This window comes from Danio rerio, chromosome 2 (assembly GCF_052040795.2).
Source record: "Danio rerio strain M-AB ecotype USA chromosome 2, GRCz13ab, whole genome shotgun sequence".
Classification (NCBI taxonomy): Eukaryota; Metazoa; Chordata; class Actinopteri; order Cypriniformes; family Danionidae; genus Danio; species Danio rerio.
Genome location: NC_141022.1, coordinates 55,258,612 through 55,278,773, shown reverse-complemented (window position 1 = coordinate 55,278,773; position 20,162 = coordinate 55,258,612). Strand labels below are relative to the sequence as shown.

The window sequence follows — 20,162 nt, the reverse complement described above, 5'->3', positions numbered from 1 at the left end:
TAATAGGACTGATCAAAGTAAACGATCTAAACGTATTTATATGTATTTTTATAATCTGGGTAAGGCATAAAACAAAAAAATGTTCATCCAATCAAAATTTGTCGGGCCAACAATTCCCATAATTCCGATAAGTAGCTCAAACTGTCTGTCAGCAAATGTAGATTTGTGAATCTCCACATCTGTTCATGTAGATCTGCCATTGGCATGACAAATGAGATCACAGCAGTAAAATCAAAAGCTGAATCAAACCTTTTGAAAATCTTGAATTAATATTGGAGTTAGTTTTGCACGCTGGAGGAAGGACAACACCATGGCTAAAGCATTTCTTTTAGACAGGCAATGTTCGGTTTTAAAACTATTTTAGTCACACAAAGCTGATGTAGATTGTGTTGTTTTACAAGTAGGTTATATGCACAGAAGTGTTGTTCGGCCACGGAAATCTTCTGGTGATAGATTGATTTGACTATTTTCAGTTTTATAAGGGTCCTTTTACAGCATCAATAATGTAGATTTTTATGTAGTTTAACAACAAAATATCAGTAAACAGTGCTATTGCACCTAGCCTGCTTTACTGAGGTGAAGCTGGTTTTATCTTCACATTGGTTCATTTTTGAATAGGGAAGCACCGATATGGATTTTTTGGGCTAATATCGATGAATGATAACTTTTTAGATTTGGAGGCCAATACCGATATGTATATACATATATTAGTGCTGTCAATCGATTAAAAAAAATTAACTAATTAATCGCATCTTTTTAAAATTTAATCGCGATTAATCACGATTAATCACATTTAAAATACTGAAACTTGTAATTTTGGCTATTTAAATGTAAAATTTATGTAAACGCAAGACAAAAAATATTTAAATTCAAAATATAATTGTTTAATAGAATTTTTGTTTAACTTGTGTGGAAATATAAATTTCTATCAACTAATTCCAAATGAACAATAATCTACGTATAACTGAAAAGTTATATTCTCTGGTTTTTAATTATACAATTTCATTAACATCCCAGCTAGGAGGGACATTAACCTTTATCTGTCTGATCACAGGCTAAGCCAAAGTAATGCAAATTGTCAGTTTCACAGCATGGGGTGTCTATTGTTTTCTCTTTTCGATCAAATGGTCAGGCGGTTTCTGTCTCCAGAACATGATGAGATTAGACCTGAGAAGCAGTTTACCCTGCCGACCACAACCCTTAATTTGCATACTTTGTTTAGCTATATCCCCTCCTCCTAAGAACACAATATAGCCATGAAATCTTTGTCTTAATTCAGACTAATTCAGACTTGTGTGAGACTTGTGAGAGACTTGTGAAAGAACTTGCAGACTGCGGACCTCTAGTAGGCTCATGCAGACACGGACATCTTAAAGACGCTGTATGACTGCAGATTAACCAACACGTCTCAATAAAGGAATTCTGCTTGTTTCGAGTCTCCTGGACTGGGTTCTCTCTTCTTTTCTTTTTTCACTCATTTATTTATTTATTTTTTTACAACAACTTGGTGCCGTGAGCCGGATAGAGACAGAAATTCTCAAATTCTCAACAATTTGCCACAAAAGACTGAAATCCACCTGGAATTCAACTTGAACCTTCAAGATCAAGGAAACTTCTTCAGACGGAATCTTCAGCTCAACGGCAATTTGAAGTCACTCAGCGGACGTCACAAATTCTCAACTATTTGCTGACTGCAACCCTGATGAACATTGAAGCTACCTGAATACAAAGATCAGATCACTCCAGACTGAATCTTTTCAGCTCAACCTCGATTTGGTGAGTTTCACTCTATCAAAAGAACCATACAGACCAGTCTATACACATGGTTATTCTCTGCTCCACCAGAGAAAAGTTAACAAACAGCTGCAGGGTTTGTTTAACAAAAAGTTATTCTCTATTTCAATAAAGAAGTAACAGTTTTATCCTCTGTTCAGACAGAGAAGTAAAGCCTTACATGCTATTTTCTTTTAAAAAGTTATCCTCTCTTCAGAGAAGTTAAGCCTTATGCGCTATTTTCTTTTCTTTTATTTCGTTTTCCCTCTGTTCAACCAGAGAAGTTTAAGTTTAGCTATACAAGCTAACTGATGTTATCTCTTGTTCAAGCAGGAAGTTTTAGCAACATGTGCTAATATTGTTACCCTCTGTTTCGCCAGAGAAGAAATTACTACACTTTCATCTGAAAAGTTTTAGTATTTTTACTTTGTGATAATAAGCTCACAAAATGTTCAGACAGAATACAAGACTGATCACTACAACTGAAAAAGGTAGTTTAAAAACTCCTTTATTGTCAGATCAGGATTTCAAATCGCTGCTACGACAGCACATGGACTCAATAACAGAGTCAGTCAGACTAAATTTGACAAAGAAATTTAGCATTGACCCAGATGATGTTTGGACATTAGAAGAATGCAAGAAAGTGCTTGATGCATGCATTCGCAAAAACAATGTAAAAGGCATTATCTGCTGCTACAGAGAATTCAAGTTATCTCGAGCTAAACAACAAGCTCAAGCTAAATCAGAATTAGAAAAACAGATCCAAGAGCTTCATGCTAAGATAACCTCATTAACAAAACAACTGAACCTAAAGAAATCAAAAATTGACATTGAGGAGGTTAGTCAGCCTGATAATAAACATCCTGACTTACAAATTGTCTCTGAAACAGACATTCCCATCCAGTCAGCAAATGATTTACCTATAGGTTCAGTGGAGGTTTGTGGTGCCAGAAGATCTAAGAGAACTGAGAGTTCACACAACAACACTTCTGTTGTTCAAATTCAAACAGTTTCCAGAACACTAGGACCTAGAGAAATAGACAGATTATCTCAAAGCTTACCATCAGCACGCACAAATTTTTCAGAGTTTAGCAGAGCACTAATCAGCAAAATGCGTCTTTATGACATGTCATTAACAGAAGTCACCCAGCTAATGTCTCAAATTCTCACTGAATCTGAATTCAACAGTTTTGAGCATACTGTGACCTCTAAACTACAACATGCCAGTAAGGATGATTTGAGAGAGGGTGTTTTGAAAGCTCTAAAGAACATTATTGGCCCAAAGATTGACTGGTCAAAAGTGACTTGTTGTGTGCAAAGGAAAGATGAATCTGTGAATGAATTCACTGAGAGATTTTGTCAATCCGCCATAACTTACAGTGGATTAGCTGATAATTCGGACAGTGTGCTAAATGATAAGGGACCCCTAGTCCGCATCTGGTCAGATGGCCTTGCAACTGAATACAGACAAGCTTTGCCATTTCTTAATATCACCTGGTCTTCCACCACTCTCAGAAATAATCTTAACAGTTTAGCTTTGTGGGAAAGAGACTCTTACATCAAAGACAGAGTCAGATTTGAAGCAGCTGCCACTAAGGTCAACACAGAAAAGACATCAAATCACAAATGTCTTAGGAAAAATATCTGTTGTCATTACTGTGGTAAAAAAGGACATTGGATGAGAGAGTGTAGAAAGAATAAAAAGAACTTTAAAGAGATGAACAGGGTAAATCAACTTCTGAACAGTTTGCTAAATGCCCTCAACATACCCCTCCCCTCATCACTAAATCCATTGAGCTGTCCACAAAGATGCTAACCATTTTTTGGCTGTAAGTGCTTAATGTCCCAGTTCATTTACAATTAAGATGAAAGACTCTTTGTAAAAAGACACAAAGGAAACTTCTTCCTTTGTATTAGGGAACTCTGCTTAAGTCCACTTACAGCCTTGAATGTGTTTTAACACATATTTTCAATCACTACCCATTCAATGTTATGATGTCTGATAGGACTGATATTTATTGAATGATAGTTTGTGTCTCACATTTTAAAAGTTTGCCCACCACACTCAGGGACAGAACAGGACACACAAACCAGTGAGGAGCCCAGGGCAGAACTGAAAGCAACAGGCTTCAGGGGCCGCACCCTGTGGTGAAGACTCCCTTTTTCCCCATTTATCCTCACCTCACTGTTTTATAGGTGTCATAACTTTAAGATTAGGAGACAGAAAATACACAACACTACACGATCATCAACTTAACACCACTATACGATCACCTGAATAACTAGACACATGAACTGTATGATCATACAAGTCTATGCATGAATACTGCTGGTCTGCTGTTTCCTTGTTTTCTTGTGTGCAGGTAAACACAAACACTGCATCTTCTCAAGAAACACTCTAAACCAGAGCATCACTACGGAGATCCATGAATGACAGGAAGTCATCAGATCAACTCTGTGCTGGAGAAGAACCACAAGAAACACACCTTACAAAAGACTGAACACTATTCACAAGCCATGGACTTTCAGAAGATCTGCAGTTTAACTACATGATTTTTTGTGTCATCATGTAGGATTTATGACGTTACAACTGATTGTCATAAACGTGTGAACAGTTTAGAAATCTACACTTACATCTACGTAGATATTGAAATGACACAGAATAAGTTAAATGTGCCTGTAACTTTTCAAGTTACATGACTAGAAGATGGGGCTTCTGTTATCAAACAGAAGCCATTGAATGGATTTAGGAAGGCTTATAAATTTAGATTTTTTTGTGAGAGTTTTTAAATAACTCTCAAAGGGGGAACTGTGGAAATATAAATTTCTATCAACTAATTCCAAATGAACAATAATCTACGTATAACTGAAAAGTTATATTCTCTGGTTTTTAATTATACAATTTCATTAACATCCCAGCTAGGAGGGACATTAACCTTTATCTGTCTGATCACAGGCTAAGCCAAAGTAATGCAAATTGTCAGTTTCACAACATGGGGTGTCTATTGTTTTCTCTTTTCGATCAAATGGTCAGGCGGTTTCTGTCTCCAGAACATGATGAGATTAGACCTGAGAAGCAGTTTACCCTGCCGACCACAACCCTTAATTTGCATACTTTGTTTAGCTATATCCCCTCCTCCTAAGAACACAATATAGCCATGAAATCTTTGTCTTAATTCAGACTAATTCAGACTTGTGTGAGACTTGTGAGAGACTTGTGAAAGAACTTGCAGACTGCGGACCTCTAGTAGGCTCATGCAGACACGGACATCTTAAAGACGCTGTATGACTGCAGATTAACCAACACGTCTCAATAAAGGAATTCTGCTTGTTTCGAGTCTCCTGGACTGGGTTCTCTCTTCTTTTCTTTTTTCACTCATTTATTTATTTTTTTTTTTACAACACTTGTAACACAGATTTCTTCATGTAAACAACATACCCACAATAAACCATCAAGATCCTGGCTTGACAGCCATATTTATTACAGAAATGAAAACACAGGCATGTTAATGAAATTTAAATTTCAAAACAATCAATGCCAATAAAGAAAACATTGATTTCCATGTTGGATTCTAAGTGGACTGCAAAAAAATGCCAAAATACAGGAATTGCAGATATGGAAAATGAAAAATTATAATAATAAACTATAGAATATAAACTATTGCACTCATTGTAAAGTTTTATTGCTGTGAGTTGAGAACATTAATTATAGAGTAGAAACAATTTTGCTTAATCCTCCTTTACATTCATCCAGTTGCTAAGACTAGGAGTATCCCGCAAGTGCACAGAGACTCCCAAATGCCCGCAAATGAATAATAATTTCTTGCAAACTGGTCGTTAAATACATTGCACACCCCTCTCGCCCCTACTCAGATACGTCGCTCACTCCACCCCTGACACCCCTCAACAGGCCTGACACAGACACACACACAGACAGACACACACAACGCGCTGCAGACGTTTTGGCCCCAACGGCCTTCCATACTGGAGCGACTCCCCTCAGATTCAACACGCGTGATCACGTTCATCAAATTTGCTAAGCGTCCAAAACTAAGCCTCCTAAAGTATTACTGTATTTCACAAGGATTCTGACACAACAACGCGAAGCATACGCTTTCATTGCGTTTAATGAGGAAACACGCTAAACTTGAAGGGCGCATGCTGAAAGGCAGAGTAATGCCCTGTCCTTGACAGCTCGCGTCTTCACCGGAGACTTTCTGAGTACATTCACCAGGGCCGGCCCAAGCCTTTAGGGGGCCCTAAGCAGAATTTTATTTGGGGCCCCTTTGGTGCAGACAATATGATATCGTTAATCCTTGATTATTTGCACACTTTAAATTTAAGACACAAGCTATTAATTTTATTTGCTGTAGCTGTGTTTCTTACATTATAAAATATGCTTTTTTTCTTACATATAATTTTTGTATTTTCTAGTTCAAACATCAAAAAAAAAATCACTTTAAATCAAAATCAAATTAAATCAAAAAGCATTTTCCACAGAAAATCTTTCTAGAAAATGTTTATTCTTTAAGATTTTTTACATATTTGGACTAGACACAAGACAAAAACAATAAAAAGGAAAGAATTTTTGCAGTATTTACCAACTGTCAATGATTCATAGTACATGGCTGTGAAATTTGATCACAAGAAAAACAACCATGATATATAAAAGTTTTTTTGCAAATGAAGAGTAAAAAATGCATCAAAAAGTTATAAGATGCATTTCTTTTATTAAAAGCAAATGTTTATAGTATTGCAACTGTGTATAAAAGCACACAACTGTTCAACAAGCTGAAAAATGCAGAGATAGAGGGCTCATCTCTAAATTAGTCAGAGCAGCAGCATCACAATTAACCCAGTGAAGCCTTTAAATGACACTTTAATCTGTGTAGAAGTGTCTTGAAGAATATCTAGTCTAATATTATTTACTGTCATCATGGCAAAAATAAAATAAATCAGTTATTAGAAATGAGTTATTAAAACGATTATGTTTACAAATGTGTTGAAAAAAATCTGCTCTCTGTTAAACAGAAATTAGACAAAAAATAAACAGGGGGGCGAATAATTCTAACAATTCTGACTTCAACTGTGCATGTTAGAAAACAGTTAAAATAGCAATTTATTGCTTTCTAGTTTTCTGTAAACTAAAGACATTTATTACAACTTGGCCAACCTATTTGATGTATTTTATGCATTGCCCTGGTTTATTTTTAATCATGCAAAATTTTGCATTGCCACTAGATTAATATTTCTTCAAGAACAGTAACTGATTGGAATACTCAGAAAGGTGAGCACAGACTCCTCTGAGCACTTATAATGCCTCCAGCAGTGGAGAACATTAGTTATTTACTTATCAATTTAAAAAGAGCATTATTTTAAAGGTTTTCTTTTTAATTTATCTAATATTTTCAGCAAAAATGCCATCTATAAGACTTTGCAAAGATCTGCAAGGGTTAAATAAATGAAAACCCCTTCAAATTATGTGTTCTTGTCCTATTGATATCTTTATATATTTTGACGGAATTCAATAGTGTGAGCCCATATTCCTGTATGAAGTTTCACAATTGCAATCGCTCATCTGTTAGTGGTTAAAAAGGCTGGTGCGTCTCTGATGTATTGATGATCCACCATTACGGGAAGAGCCACCTGGTGGCAGCTGGGTGTACTGCAGCCACAGCGGTAAATGGCTGCAGTCAGATTAGATTAATTAATTCAGATCTTTTGTACATTTAGATAAATATCGATTCATGGCACCAGAGCATATTGATGTATTTGCCCCACCCATAATCTATAACCAAACTCTCCAACAAACTAAGACAAAAACTAAAGTTAGTAATTTCATGCACTCTTGGGGGCCCCCTGGTGGCCATGGGGCCCTAAGCAGCCGCTTAGCTCGCTTATGCCTTGGGCCGGCTCTGACATTCACGTAAGACAACAATACTCCGATTTTAATATGATTAAGATTATACTCTTATTAAAAGTCTACCGTGTAGCCTTAAAAGGAACCTTACCTTAAAGGAACACTGAGTCACGAAATGCGGAGGATTTTCTTTTTGTTAGCCATGCGGTATCAACTTACAACAGATGTCGAAAGTTAAAAATGAAACACCCGAAATTGCATGAAACTCTGGATAACTTGTGATGCAACTAATTGTTTTATACTGGAACTTGCCTTCAAAAAGTGCTTCCTTGGTCTTATCCACATTTATTGCATGTTGAACACACGTCCACCACAACAGGAAGTAAAAAAAACCTGAACTGCGTTATTTGCGTTAATTTTTTTTAACGAGTTAATTATTTAAAATTAATCGCATGCGTTAACGCGTTAATTTTGACAGCGCTAATATATATATATATATATATATATATATATATATATATATATATATATATATATATATATATATATATTTCAAAATGTTTATACAGTGCAGGCATGGGCCGGTATAAGATTGTGATGGTATGATAACCTTGGATAAAAATATCACTGCTTCACGGTATGATGGTATTGTGCTCACTGCTCTAAAATATGTTTTTTTTAAATGTCGGGTAAAAAACAACTTTTCCCCTTTGATCACAATATTATTTTATTTTGGGAAATTTTTCAATTATTTCGTAAAAGAAAACCTGTCAGACGACTAAATAATTCAAATGAATCATTGACTTCTGCTTTCAGAAACACAGATTTAAAACAGCATCTTTAAATATATTTTCTGCTGGAGATACTGTTGTCCTAAAGAACTTAAAACAAAACAAAAATCTTAAATACACTTTAGAAACGATATAGCCGAACATTTTTAAAAGCTTGACTTTTCTAAACCACGGTATACATTGAAAACAGTGTGGGAATATAAATTTATATAATCTATATATAACTGAAGAGTTGTTTTTAGGGGTACTTATATGCTGACAAGATCGGGCCTAGAATGGCAATTTACCCTGCTGACAACAACACTTCATTTGTATGCTTTGTTTTAGACTGTCCTCACCTACATGAATCGATGTCTGTACAAATGTATTTAAACTAAGTGCCTGCTGTACCAACTGAGAGTTTCTTTCGATGACGCCACAGCGACGCTGAGTTCTTCTTATTAAAGGATTCTGCTTTGAAGATACCCGAAATCTCTCCCTGGTTTTTTGCTCATCGTAGAATTTCACAAGTTTTGGTGCCGTGAGCCAGACAGAGAAATTCACAACAACGGTTATCGTCGCATGTCTAATACAGTGTAAAACTAATTTTATTTTAAAAACTTTAAAAAAAGATTGATCTGATCTTATGAACTGAATAGCAAATAAAAAGCAATAATTTCAAAATTGCAAGGTGATTATATAGACACAATTTCACATAAATCAGCATGCCAAAAATGAATTGTTTTCCTTTCTTTGCATAGCAAATTAATATAGCAACTTCGTATAGCAACTTGACTGTTGCATAAAAATAATAGGATAAAAAACTAAATGGAATTCAATTAACAAAGTTAAATTAATATACTTTAAGTAAAATGAAAGAACTAAGAACTGAACTCAGCTCACCTGTTTTTAAAAAACGTGCTACTGTAATGTACATACAGCATGAACAAATATTTAATGTACGAAAACGCGTTTTTATGTTTTTGATAGTTCAAAGCCACCGAACGAGCAAAACGCTCAATACAGACCAACCCAGGCTCATTCTGAAAACATAGTCCGGCAAACGTTTCTGGAGACTGGGAAATATGTAGCCGGAGGTACGTATGGGTGCATTTAATTTTTTAAGCGAATGCTACGGGGCGGTGTGACGCCGTTCCCTTTCGCGCTTGTCGGCCGACCGCGCTTACCTCCATGTGGAGGGCTTTCCCGCCATAACCAGTTTGTCTGGTTAGCTCGTGGTTTAAAGTCAGCAGACTCAAGACGCAGAGAGGAGCTGACCACGACGACGACTGGGTTTAAGTCCGGGGATGAGCGGTTCCAGAAATCAAGTAAGAAAACAAAAACAAAATTAAAAAATTAAAGTGAACAAGTTCATAACAGGGTGGGAATCTGGTCAAATCCGAAAACGTGGTAAAAATCAGACGAGGGCTTTTCTTTTTCTCGACGGCTTTTGTAAATCGTTGGTTGGGTTTGGGGAAGGAGAAGGGTGGGTCAGCCGATTGGCCGATCGCACGGTCAATCATTCTGTCATTCAGACAGACGGTCACTCGACAGCGGCCTCTGGCAGGTTTACGTAAGAACAGCACGGGCCTCTCGCGGATTCGCAAAAACAAAACTGCACAAATACGTACCTCTCAGGACATATTTCGTGGTCTCCAGAAACGTCCGCGGTACTACGTTTCCAGAATGAGCCTGGGTTGATACACTTAAAAAAACTATTCAGAGATGATTCCTTGGATTTACAAAATTTCTTTACGTTAAGTGGTTGTAAACTATTTATTTGGGCTGAATTCAAACAAACAAATTAAGCTGAATATTATTCAATTTAATTTGTTTGTTTAAATTCAACACAAATAAATTGTTTGCAATAGTTTTGCAGACATTATTTTTTTTCATTGTACAGACAGTACGATTTACTTTAGAAAATCTGGTGGCCCCAGTAAACACCTATTTATTTAACACAGTTTGAAAATAAGCACTATTGACTATTAGCGTAGGCTTTTTGTATTTGTTTAAAGGGATATTTCAGTTTTTCCATTCTGTTGAACCCCAGAGAAGATCTTTTGAAGAATGAAGCTGAAAATCTGTAACCATTGATTTCCATTTTGTTTTGTTTTTTCCTACTATGGAAGTCAATGGTTAGAAGTTTTCATCTCTCTTAAAAAATGTATCCGTAAGTGTTCAACAGAATAAATAAATCTCAAAAAGTAGCCACTTGAGAGTTAGCCTTGAAAAAACAGCACATGCTGGTAAGATATGTTTTAATGCTGGTGTTCTGGTCTTGCTGGTTTCAATCCTGGTCTCCAGCAAGATCAGCATTGAGACCAGCGCTGAAACCAGCAAGACCTTGAGACAAGCAAGACCAGCAGCAAAACAAACCTTACCAGCATGTGCTGTTTTTTTCAGCAGGTAAATAGTGAGAAATGTACAATTTTAGGAACTATCCCGTTAAGGGGAAATTAACTAATAAATTGGCTAACATTATGCAAGTTTGTTCTTTAGGCATTGCAACATACTGCCAATAGTACACTTGAGTAGTTACAGGAATCACGGGAACATTTTGATGTAACACGGTCACAACAGTGGATTGTTAGCTCTTCCCTGCATCTCAAGTCCACTGACATTCATGGTGAGCCACTGGACAAACTGATAACAGTTGAAGAGCCGTCTATAGGGAGGTAATTGGTCAGCTGGTAAGGAACAGAATCACATCGCCCCGTAGAGTCCATTTTAAAGCCAAAATGCAGCCATACGTACTTCTGGCTACATAATTTGCAATCTTCAGAAATGTATATAGAAGTACATTTTCAGAATAGGCCTATGTTGGCATAAATGATGGTTACATAAATTCGAATGAGGTTGAGTTGATTTTGTGGCCAATTTTCATTATGCAAATAAACAGGCAGCATGAATAAAGTGTTCCTGATTTTCAAGGAAGCGGTTTTGTCACCGCACTGTGTTTCATCATTTGTGTCTGTTTGCTCAATTGTAAAATAACGAATAAATTTTAAATGAAATTTCACTTAATACTGTTACCAGTTTATACAAACAGCACATTAAAATATAACAGAGAAAAGTGTCATTGTCTGGTCCAGATTCTTTGGCATTAATTCAATAGGGAATTTCCACACATCAAAGACTCCCAGAAATGAGGCAACATTACAGTATATAAAGCACAAACACAGAAGTCTGAGTATTGTTTTCAGATTTGCTTCACAGTCAAGGTGAGTTTACACATTATTATAAGAATTAAATCTGTATTTAGTGAAATTGAACACTTTTATTTTTTATAATAGTCTTATTGACTATAGAGTCATATTGTTCTTCACTTGGTTGTTTATATATATATATATATATATATATATATATATATATATATATATATATATATATATATATATATATATATATATATATATACTTGCTTTTAGAGATTAACTATTCATTTTGAGCAAGTGACGCACTTTTGCAGGTTATCAGCTTAGTTTTGCAGTTTGTACTAATTGTTTTGAGAAATGCACTAATTTTTGTGCAGAAATGCACTAGTGTTGTGAGAAACGCACCAAAGCGATTGAGAAAAAGTGTAACTTTTGAGCTTAAAATATTTTAATTGTGTTGTCTAAAATGTATATACTTTTTTGTTTTTATAGTATATAGAAAACATTTTTTTTGTTTTAAATTTGTAAGTATATAGATTAAAATAGAAATTAACACAACTATAATTCAAATGTTAAAACAAAATAGAGTATTTTTAAGTGTTCTCTTAATATTTTCAATATGATTTAAGCACAGAAATTCAAACAGATTTTTTGGTCATACTTTATTTTCAGGTATACAATTCTCACTATTAATAAACATTTGACTATGACTTTTGCTTATTAATAGTTAATAAGGTTTATGTAGTAAATCGGATTAGAGATTCATAGTAGATCATAGTAAGATCATGCAGAAAAATATATCTAGCCTACTTTATATGTACTAATAAACTGCCAATTTCTTAATAATAGGCAGGTAATACGCAGGAAAACTGAGAAAATGTCCTTAAATTAAAGTGCTACCAATTCTGAACACAGTGAAAATAAGTGTTTGATGGAAAGCCTGAATTAAACTATAAGCAAATCTATCACTCAATGGAATGTAGACATATGACATATTCATAATCACTATGATTGACCAGGATTTTGATTTTCCTCAACAGAATAATGAAGGTTCTGCTGCTGGCTCTTGTTCTCGCACTGGTGTTTGCCAACGGTTAGTTAAAGTCAAGTTGCTCATCTGTTATACTTTTACAGAGTCACTGTAATAATATATAATATTCATCTTAAATGGGTGCAATGATAAACTATATGAACCGTTATTTATCTACACTCTAAGAAATGCTGGGTTATTTAAACCCAAATTGGGTAAAATATGGAATAACTCAAACATGGGTTAAATTTGGTCCTATATATTCATTCATTCATTTTCTTTTAGGCGTAGTTCCTTTATTAATCTGGGGTCGCCACAGTGGAATGAACTGCCAACTTATGCAGCATATGTTTACGCAGCAGATGCCCTTCCAACTGCAACCCATCGCTGGGAAACACCTATGCATTCTCATTCACACACATACACTTTAGTGTACAATTTAGCCTACCCAAATCACCAATAGCGCATGTGTTTGGACTGTGGGGGAAACTGGAGCACCCGAAGGAATCCAACGCCAACATGCGGAGAACATGCAAACTCCACACAGAAATGCCAACGGATCCAGCCGAGGCTCAAACCAGCGACCATCTTGCTGTGAGGCAACATCGCTACCCACTGCGCCACCATGCCACCCTGAACCTATTGATTTAATTCAAAAGGTTATCCCTGCAGTTGGGTTAGTTCCTATTACACCCAGAATTTGGTTAAAGTAACCCAGCATTTTTTAAGTCTATTTATTCCCTCAATACATTTTTTATATATCTTAAAAATAAGCTGTATCCATATTGTTCAATAAAATGACATTTTTTTAATATAAATATATTTCATTTCAGGCAAACACATATTTCCAAATATATTTTTATAATAAATAGATTTAAATTAGGGGGAAGAAAACACATCCCCGGCCTTACAGCAGAATAATTAAGTACAAAACTGTTTTATTTTGTACAAATAAAGATTGTTCAGTGGTAAGCACCATCACCTTACAGCAAGAAGATTGCTGGTTCGAGCCTCAGCTGTGTAAACTCTGGCCACCCCAATATGATTTTGCTGTTGATATTATTGATTTAAAGGGCACCTAGTTTACCCCTTTTTAAAGATTTAATATTAATATTATGTTTCTTCTGAGTGTGCCAGTTTAGGTTCACTTTGAACTTTTTTTTTTACTTTTTTTTTTGTAATTTTTTCAGCAGGTAAATAGTGAGAAATGTACAATTTTAGAAACTATCCCGTTAAGGGGAAATTAACTAATAAATTGGCTAACATTATGCAAGTTTGTTCTTTAGGCATTGCAACATACTGCCAATAGTACACTTGAGTAGTTACAGGAATCACGGGAACATTTTGATGTAACACGGTCACAACAGTGGATTGTTAGCTCTTCCCTGCATCTCAAGTCCACTGACATTCATGGTGAGCCACTGGACAAACTGATAACAGTTGAAGAGCCGTCTATAGGGAGGTAATTGGTCAGCTGGTAAGGAACAGAATCACATCGCCCCGTAGAGTCCATTTTAAAGCCAAAATGCAGCCATACGTACTTCTGGCTACATAATTTGCAATCTTCAGAAATGTATATAGAAGTACATTTTCAGAATAGGCCTATGTTGGCATAAATGATGGTTACATAAATTCGAATGAGGTTGAGTTGATTTTGTGGCCAATTTTCATTATACAAATAAACAGGCAGCATGAATAAAGTGTTCCTGATTTTCAAGGAAGCGGTTTTGTCACCGCACTGTGTTTCACTGTGGAGTAAGCACCATCACCTTACAGCAAGAAGATTGCTGGTTAGAGCCTCAGCTGTGTAAACTCTGGCCACCCCAATATGATTTTGCTGTTGATATTATTGATTTAAAGGGCACCTAGTTTACCCCTTTTTAAAGATTTAATATTAATATTATGTTTCTTCTGAGTGTGCCAGTTTAGGTTCAGTTTAAAACACTTTGAACTTTTTTTTTATAATGAACTCAGATTGTTTCATTATAATGTCTTAAAAAGTTTCATTTTAGGGGTGTGTGTACACAGGTTGTTGTTTTAGGGGCGTGTTGCTTCACATGAAAATTTGTTTCGACTTCCCGCCCAACGTAACAAGAGGGCGGAACCAAGAGCTTTGTTTTTGGCAACAGACAGGCAGACAGAGAGAAGCAACATGAGTGAGAGGATCAGCATTCATCCGTACATGTATGACCCGGACACAGACCAAGCAGAAAGAACACATTCATTTGTGTCTCTGTATTGTTTTACAGCCAACTCTGTGCTAGTTTAAAGTTCTGAGCATGTACACCGAGACTAATAACCACGCATACTGAATTAACTTTGACAGAGGCACCGGATGCATTGCTCAGAGCCGCAACACGGCACACCAGACACACACATTCACATGTTATTTAAAATGAAACTATTCAGATGGCACTCTGTGGCGTGGCAGTAATATGAAGTGTCCTGAGTGGTGGCTAGACAGCTGCCGACTTGAAGCGCTGTTGTGTGTATCCTGATAGAAACCTATGTTTAGAATTCTAAAAGTGGCGCTTCTGGTGTGCGACCTGCAGACAAGTTCATTATTTTATTTCCAATGGAGGGACAAGCACGTGAGGTAACATGCACTTTCCAGCTGCACCTAGTTAAGATCACACGGAGCTTCTGTGACCACGATTAAATGCAAACGGCTGAAGTTTAAGGTAGACGCAATGAAAAGTTCACATGTTTGCAAACCCACCTAAAGTTACAAACAATAACTCCGATTAGACGATCATGTGGTGAATGTTGATTCTGTGTTGAGCCCAATGAGCCTTACACTTAAAAATAGAGCAAGAGTGTTTCTTTGGTGACATCGCTTTGACTCACACACTGTTTGTTGCATGTTTTTCCCCGCAAAGCTTTGCTGTATCGACCCTGACAGCAGTTTGTGTGCTACATAACAAATAACAAATGTAGCAGGACATTACATTACTGTTTTTTACTTTGCATTTTAACTTTGTAAATAAAATCATGCATTTTGTGAGCTAACTGACAACAGTTGTTCGCTCCCCTCCTTCTCCCCTGCTGGCCACGCCCACCCCTGCCCTTTGCTCGCGGAGCTCCACGCCGATTACGATGCATCTTTAGAAAAAATTCTGAAGTAGACCTGAACCAAAAGTGGGGGGTTTCATAGCCCTTTAAGGTACAAATTTGTACCTTTTAAAAAGGTACCACCCCAGATACAGCTTACATACCTTTATTTCTGAGTGTGCACTAAATATTTAAATATGCACTAAATTATTGTGTTATTGTGATTGATTGGTGCCACTGGCGTAGCTGATTCACTGCCCCTCCTCCTCTCCAATTGACATTGACAGCACGCACACACTTGCAATAGACAGCAATGGAAATTTTATATATATATATATATATATATATATATATATATATATATATATATATATATATATATATATATGAGCAATATCACATGATTAGCAGTGCGATATGGCTGTATATCGGCACAGGCGGGTGGCGTGCATTGGCACGAGGCCGCAGGCCAAGTGCCTTAGTGCCCCCACCAGTGCCGATATACAGCCATATCGCACTGCTATGAGTGTGATATTGCGTTTATACAACAGTTTGACGGCATAATTGTATATATAAAAACAAAATCAAACATGGAGAGTCTCAAAAACCCTTTTGTATGTGGAACTACTTTCTTCCGCCTTGGGTTCAAATCATAAGCTGACAGTTAAACAGCTGAGCAAGCATCTTTTAACCTTTAGATCTGTAGTCTCTGCTTTTTGCTGGCTGTATGTGGGTGGAGTAATACACAAAGGGTAAAGAGGCTGTACGGGTGCTGATATTACTTAAATATATCACAGCTATCAGCCAATCAGATTCGAGAACCAGACAGAACTGTTGTATAAATAAATTATATATATATATATATATATATATATATATATATATATATATATATATATATATATATATATATATATTTATATACATATATATATATATATATATATATATATATATATATATATATATATATATATATAATTTTTTATTATTATTTTTTTTGTCAAAAATGTATTTGTTAAAAATGTGCTTATGTAAATTTATCTTTTTTTTTATCTAGGCTCTTCCTTGACATGTCACAGATGTATCCCTGACATACCTGGAGGAAACTGCGGGTTCACTGAAGAGACCTGTGTCAACGATCAAAATGCGTGTGTAGCTGTCGCCTACAAGAAATTTCCCTGTAAGTCACAGATTATCATGAGTGCTGTGGATTTTCTATCATTCCGCTTTTAGTATATAGAATGCAGAATGATTAGAACACCTTAGCAACAATAGAATACCTCAGCCTATAGTAACAACTCAGAACACCACACTCACTTTGATGTTCTTTGTCATTCCTCTAGATTCCTACTTCCGGAGGTGCATCAACATGGAAGACTGCTCGGCTCTTGAGTCCAATCGCCATTTATATGCCAGATGCTGTCAGACGGATCTCTGCAATTAACCAACCCATCATCTAAACCCACAGAACACAAAGGAAAAGTGTGGCATTTAAGAGGTGCATATCACAGAATTAATCAGTAGTATTATGTGGTTGTATAGGCACATAATGATTATGTATATGGTGATCTCACTAATTCATTTAGTTTTCAAAATGCTTCAAATAAAAACAATTATTAAAAAATTAAATTGTAGTTTCATGTTTTCATAGCAGGTCATCGGATAGCTGGGGCGGATTTAACATTTAAGCCAGGTAGGTGGTTACTGCGCAAAGGCTGCGAGAGCGTCAAAGGTCGCTTTGGCCGCCTTCACGACAACGCTGTCTGCCTTCAGCTCCAGCGGTGAAAGCGTCAAAATTCGCTTCGTCATGAAGTTGACTTGATTTCAACTCTCCTCGACGCCCACACCGGCGAAGACGCGCCGCACTGCTCCTTGCCGCTTCTCGCCGCTTATTGCCGCCGGCTCTCGTTGAAAATGAATGACTTCCGGCTGCTTTGACACTCTCGCCGCTTTCTGTGTGAACATACGGTTAGGGCCCCAAGAAATCATGTGGCCCCAGTAAACACCTATTCATTAAACATAGATTGAGGATAAGCACTATTCACTATTATAGCATAGGCTTTTTGTGGTTGTTTAAAGGGCATCTATGGTGAAAAATCTACTTTTCAAGCTGTTTGGACAGACGTGTGTAGAAAAAATATACTCTCATAAGACAAATATAAAATGTAAAGTGATTTCTGCAGCACATATAGCACTTAATCATTGTTTTCAGATGATCTGCTCATCTCTCTCTACCTCTCATCAGCACTAATGAAAATAGTTGCAACTAGCTATCACAACATCAAATGCTCACGGGGCTGCGAGAGAATAAATAAGAAGAGCGGAGCGAGACAGGAGTGAGGCTATGATCAAATAAATAAAAAAAAAAGTGTGACTGCGACTTTCTCCGTTCGTCATGCTGGAGAGGAACAGTCTGCGCAAATGGAGCGTAGAGTGGGTGTCATCGACTACAGCGCTCATCTGATTGGCTGAAAGGTACGAGTTGCCCTGCCTCTGCCTGGACAGTCTCAAAAATACACACACACGTATCCAGGGGGAGTCGTACGTGAAAGAGGATTTGCACATTCCCATTCAGGATGAACGCGCAAGTTTTAAACATTCAAAACTTTTTGTACACTCTTATACATTTGCAAATGGTGTTTTGCATTTGTGAAACGTATTTTAAGAAAATTTATTTTTATTTAGTGCACATGAAATTTTTTTGTGAATATAAATAAATATTTTACGCACGTGAATTTGGCTACGCATGTGTACATCGTGTCTTTTGCGTGAATTACTATTGAGTCTTTTCTGACTCCATAGTAATGCACCAAGAAGTTGTATACCAACCGCTAATAAAACTCAGAAGAAGTGACCGGCGGCGTCTCTCTCTGAATCGTAGATGGTGTGACCGCAGTGAAATCTTTGTGTTGTTTCCAATGTTTTGCAATAATCAATGTCTTTCCTGGCATTACGGCTGAATAAATATCCGTAATGTGAACATCGAGATGCACAACAGCGGTGAATGTTTGCTGATGGTTAAGTTCATTGACGGAACAAAAAAGAAATGCAACCCTTGCAACAAAACTAGTTATTATTGTGAAGCACTTTCTCTTCCTTACAAAAATAAATAAGTATTGCATTAATAATAATTAATAAGTAATGCTGACTAACCGTCCGCGCTTTTGTTTGCTTTCATCTGTTATTTCTTGATGTCTGGAAAATATCTGCATGGGGAAAACTATAGTAATTCATAATAGACATGTTTTTGAACCACATAGGAAAGTCTATAATGTGTACAACTCTTTGTTAGCGCATGCTACAGAATAATGTACCATAGTAAACTGATAAACTGTAATAAATACTGTAAAGTTTGTGTAAACTGGTTCATTGTGATTATAGCATAGAAAACTGAAGCCTATTAAATATTTTAATACAGTTGTGTTAGCAACAATAAATACTACAAGTTTATTTCAAGTAATCATCTATTGTATGCTTCAAAACACTAGTATTTACTATAGTATTTTATATGTAACGTAATTATACAGCAACCGCCTCTGACAGGCAAATATATTTTATTTCAGTAGAAAACTCACCCTCTTCATGATATAATATCATGCCCATATTATGTGCTTATTTTCTATTTATATCTCCTCAGAAATATGGTACAAAATCAAATAGCAAAAAGACGGACTTTCCTCTCTCCCATTCAGTTGTTTACTTCCATAGATATTTACATTAGATGTCGCCTACTCTGTTGTTGTATTGGAAGGAATAGAGCCGCCATTTTGAAACAGGGTAGCGCCCCTTTGAAATGAATGTGGGACCAAGGTACAGTGGAGGATTGTGGTGGCCATCCGAAGCCAGAGATATAAACAATTATCTATGATCGGGAGTTTTCCTGGACGTTAGTATTCATTTTTCTTTTAATTACGAAAACTATCATTTTACATCACTTTTTTACATTGATGGATCAGTGATCGCACGGGCATTCCTGACAAAAAGCTTGTGTTTGTGTGTACAGAAATGTACTATTCACCCTCCCTGTTAAATTTGATGATCTGTGTCCTGAAACACAGCTCCTCTCCTGCTTTCACTTATCATACTGAAGGAGAGAGCCTTAATTTCGTTTGTGAATGAATCTCCGTTATGAACGACTCCTTCACCTGCCGACAATAACAAGTTTCTGGCAGCGCAGCATCTCGTTGTCATTTCTTTTGCATTTTTTGCTGATTTTATTCAACAAAACTAGCATAAGCCGAGTATTTAGTGCGAATTGGAGCTACTTTGCCTTATGGTGAATGCAGTAGTGACTATTATAATCAATAACGTGACCTAGTTTAGCACAAAAGTTCAGAATTAACATAAAAAATTAACATAAAATTAACATAAAATTAACATAAAAAAACGTAAAAAACTTAATGTTACCAATGAAATGTTCTGCTGTTGTGCGTTGTTTTCTTTGTTTGCTCGTTACTACACCCGCAGACAGCGCTAAAGTCCCGCATCTTCACGTAATAACACTGTCTTAACTAGTT

General features: G+C 36.3%; 1 protein-coding gene and 2 long non-coding RNA genes across 5 annotated transcripts in view; 1 reads left to right on the top strand and 2 right to left on the bottom strand.

The window, feature by feature from the left end:
* Nucleotides 1-1,277: 1,277 nt before the first annotated feature.
* The window catches only part of LOC147846532 (uncharacterized), a 252,135-nt gene continuing 233,250 nt past the window's right edge, over nucleotides 1,278-20,162 (bottom strand). The window contains exon 2 of the long non-coding RNA XR_015479062.1: nucleotides 1,278-5,177. This is a non-coding gene — a long non-coding RNA (uncharacterized LOC147846532). The remainder of the gene's footprint in view (nucleotides 5,178-20,162) is intronic.
* si:ch211-9d9.1 lies at nucleotides 11,424-18,380 on the top strand. 3 transcript variants are annotated; one of them, XR_015479040.1, is made up of 5 exons: nucleotides 11,424-11,627; nucleotides 12,602-12,654; nucleotides 16,703-16,825; nucleotides 16,989-17,143; nucleotides 17,300-18,380. XR_015479040.1 is itself a non-coding variant. In XM_087241621.1 (4 exons), exons 2-4 carry the CDS (start codon nucleotides 12,606-12,608, stop codon nucleotides 17,087-17,089), a joined length of 273 nt encoding a protein of 90 aa, XP_087097747.1. In that variant the 5' UTR covers nucleotides 11,424-11,627; nucleotides 12,602-12,605; the 3' UTR covers nucleotides 17,090-17,274. The 3 variants fall into 3 exon arrangements, 1 of the variants encoding a protein (XP_087097747.1); XR_015479039.1 differs by having other exon boundaries at nucleotides 17,297-18,380; XM_087241621.1 differs by lacking the exon at nucleotides 17,300-18,380 and having other exon boundaries at nucleotides 16,989-17,274.
* LOC147846536 (uncharacterized) lies at nucleotides 13,456-15,505 on the bottom strand. Its single transcript, XR_015479115.1, has 2 exons — nucleotides 14,457-15,505; nucleotides 13,456-13,669 (listed from the first exon to the last, which is right to left on the bottom strand). It is a non-coding gene; the product is annotated as an uncharacterized LOC147846536 (long non-coding RNA).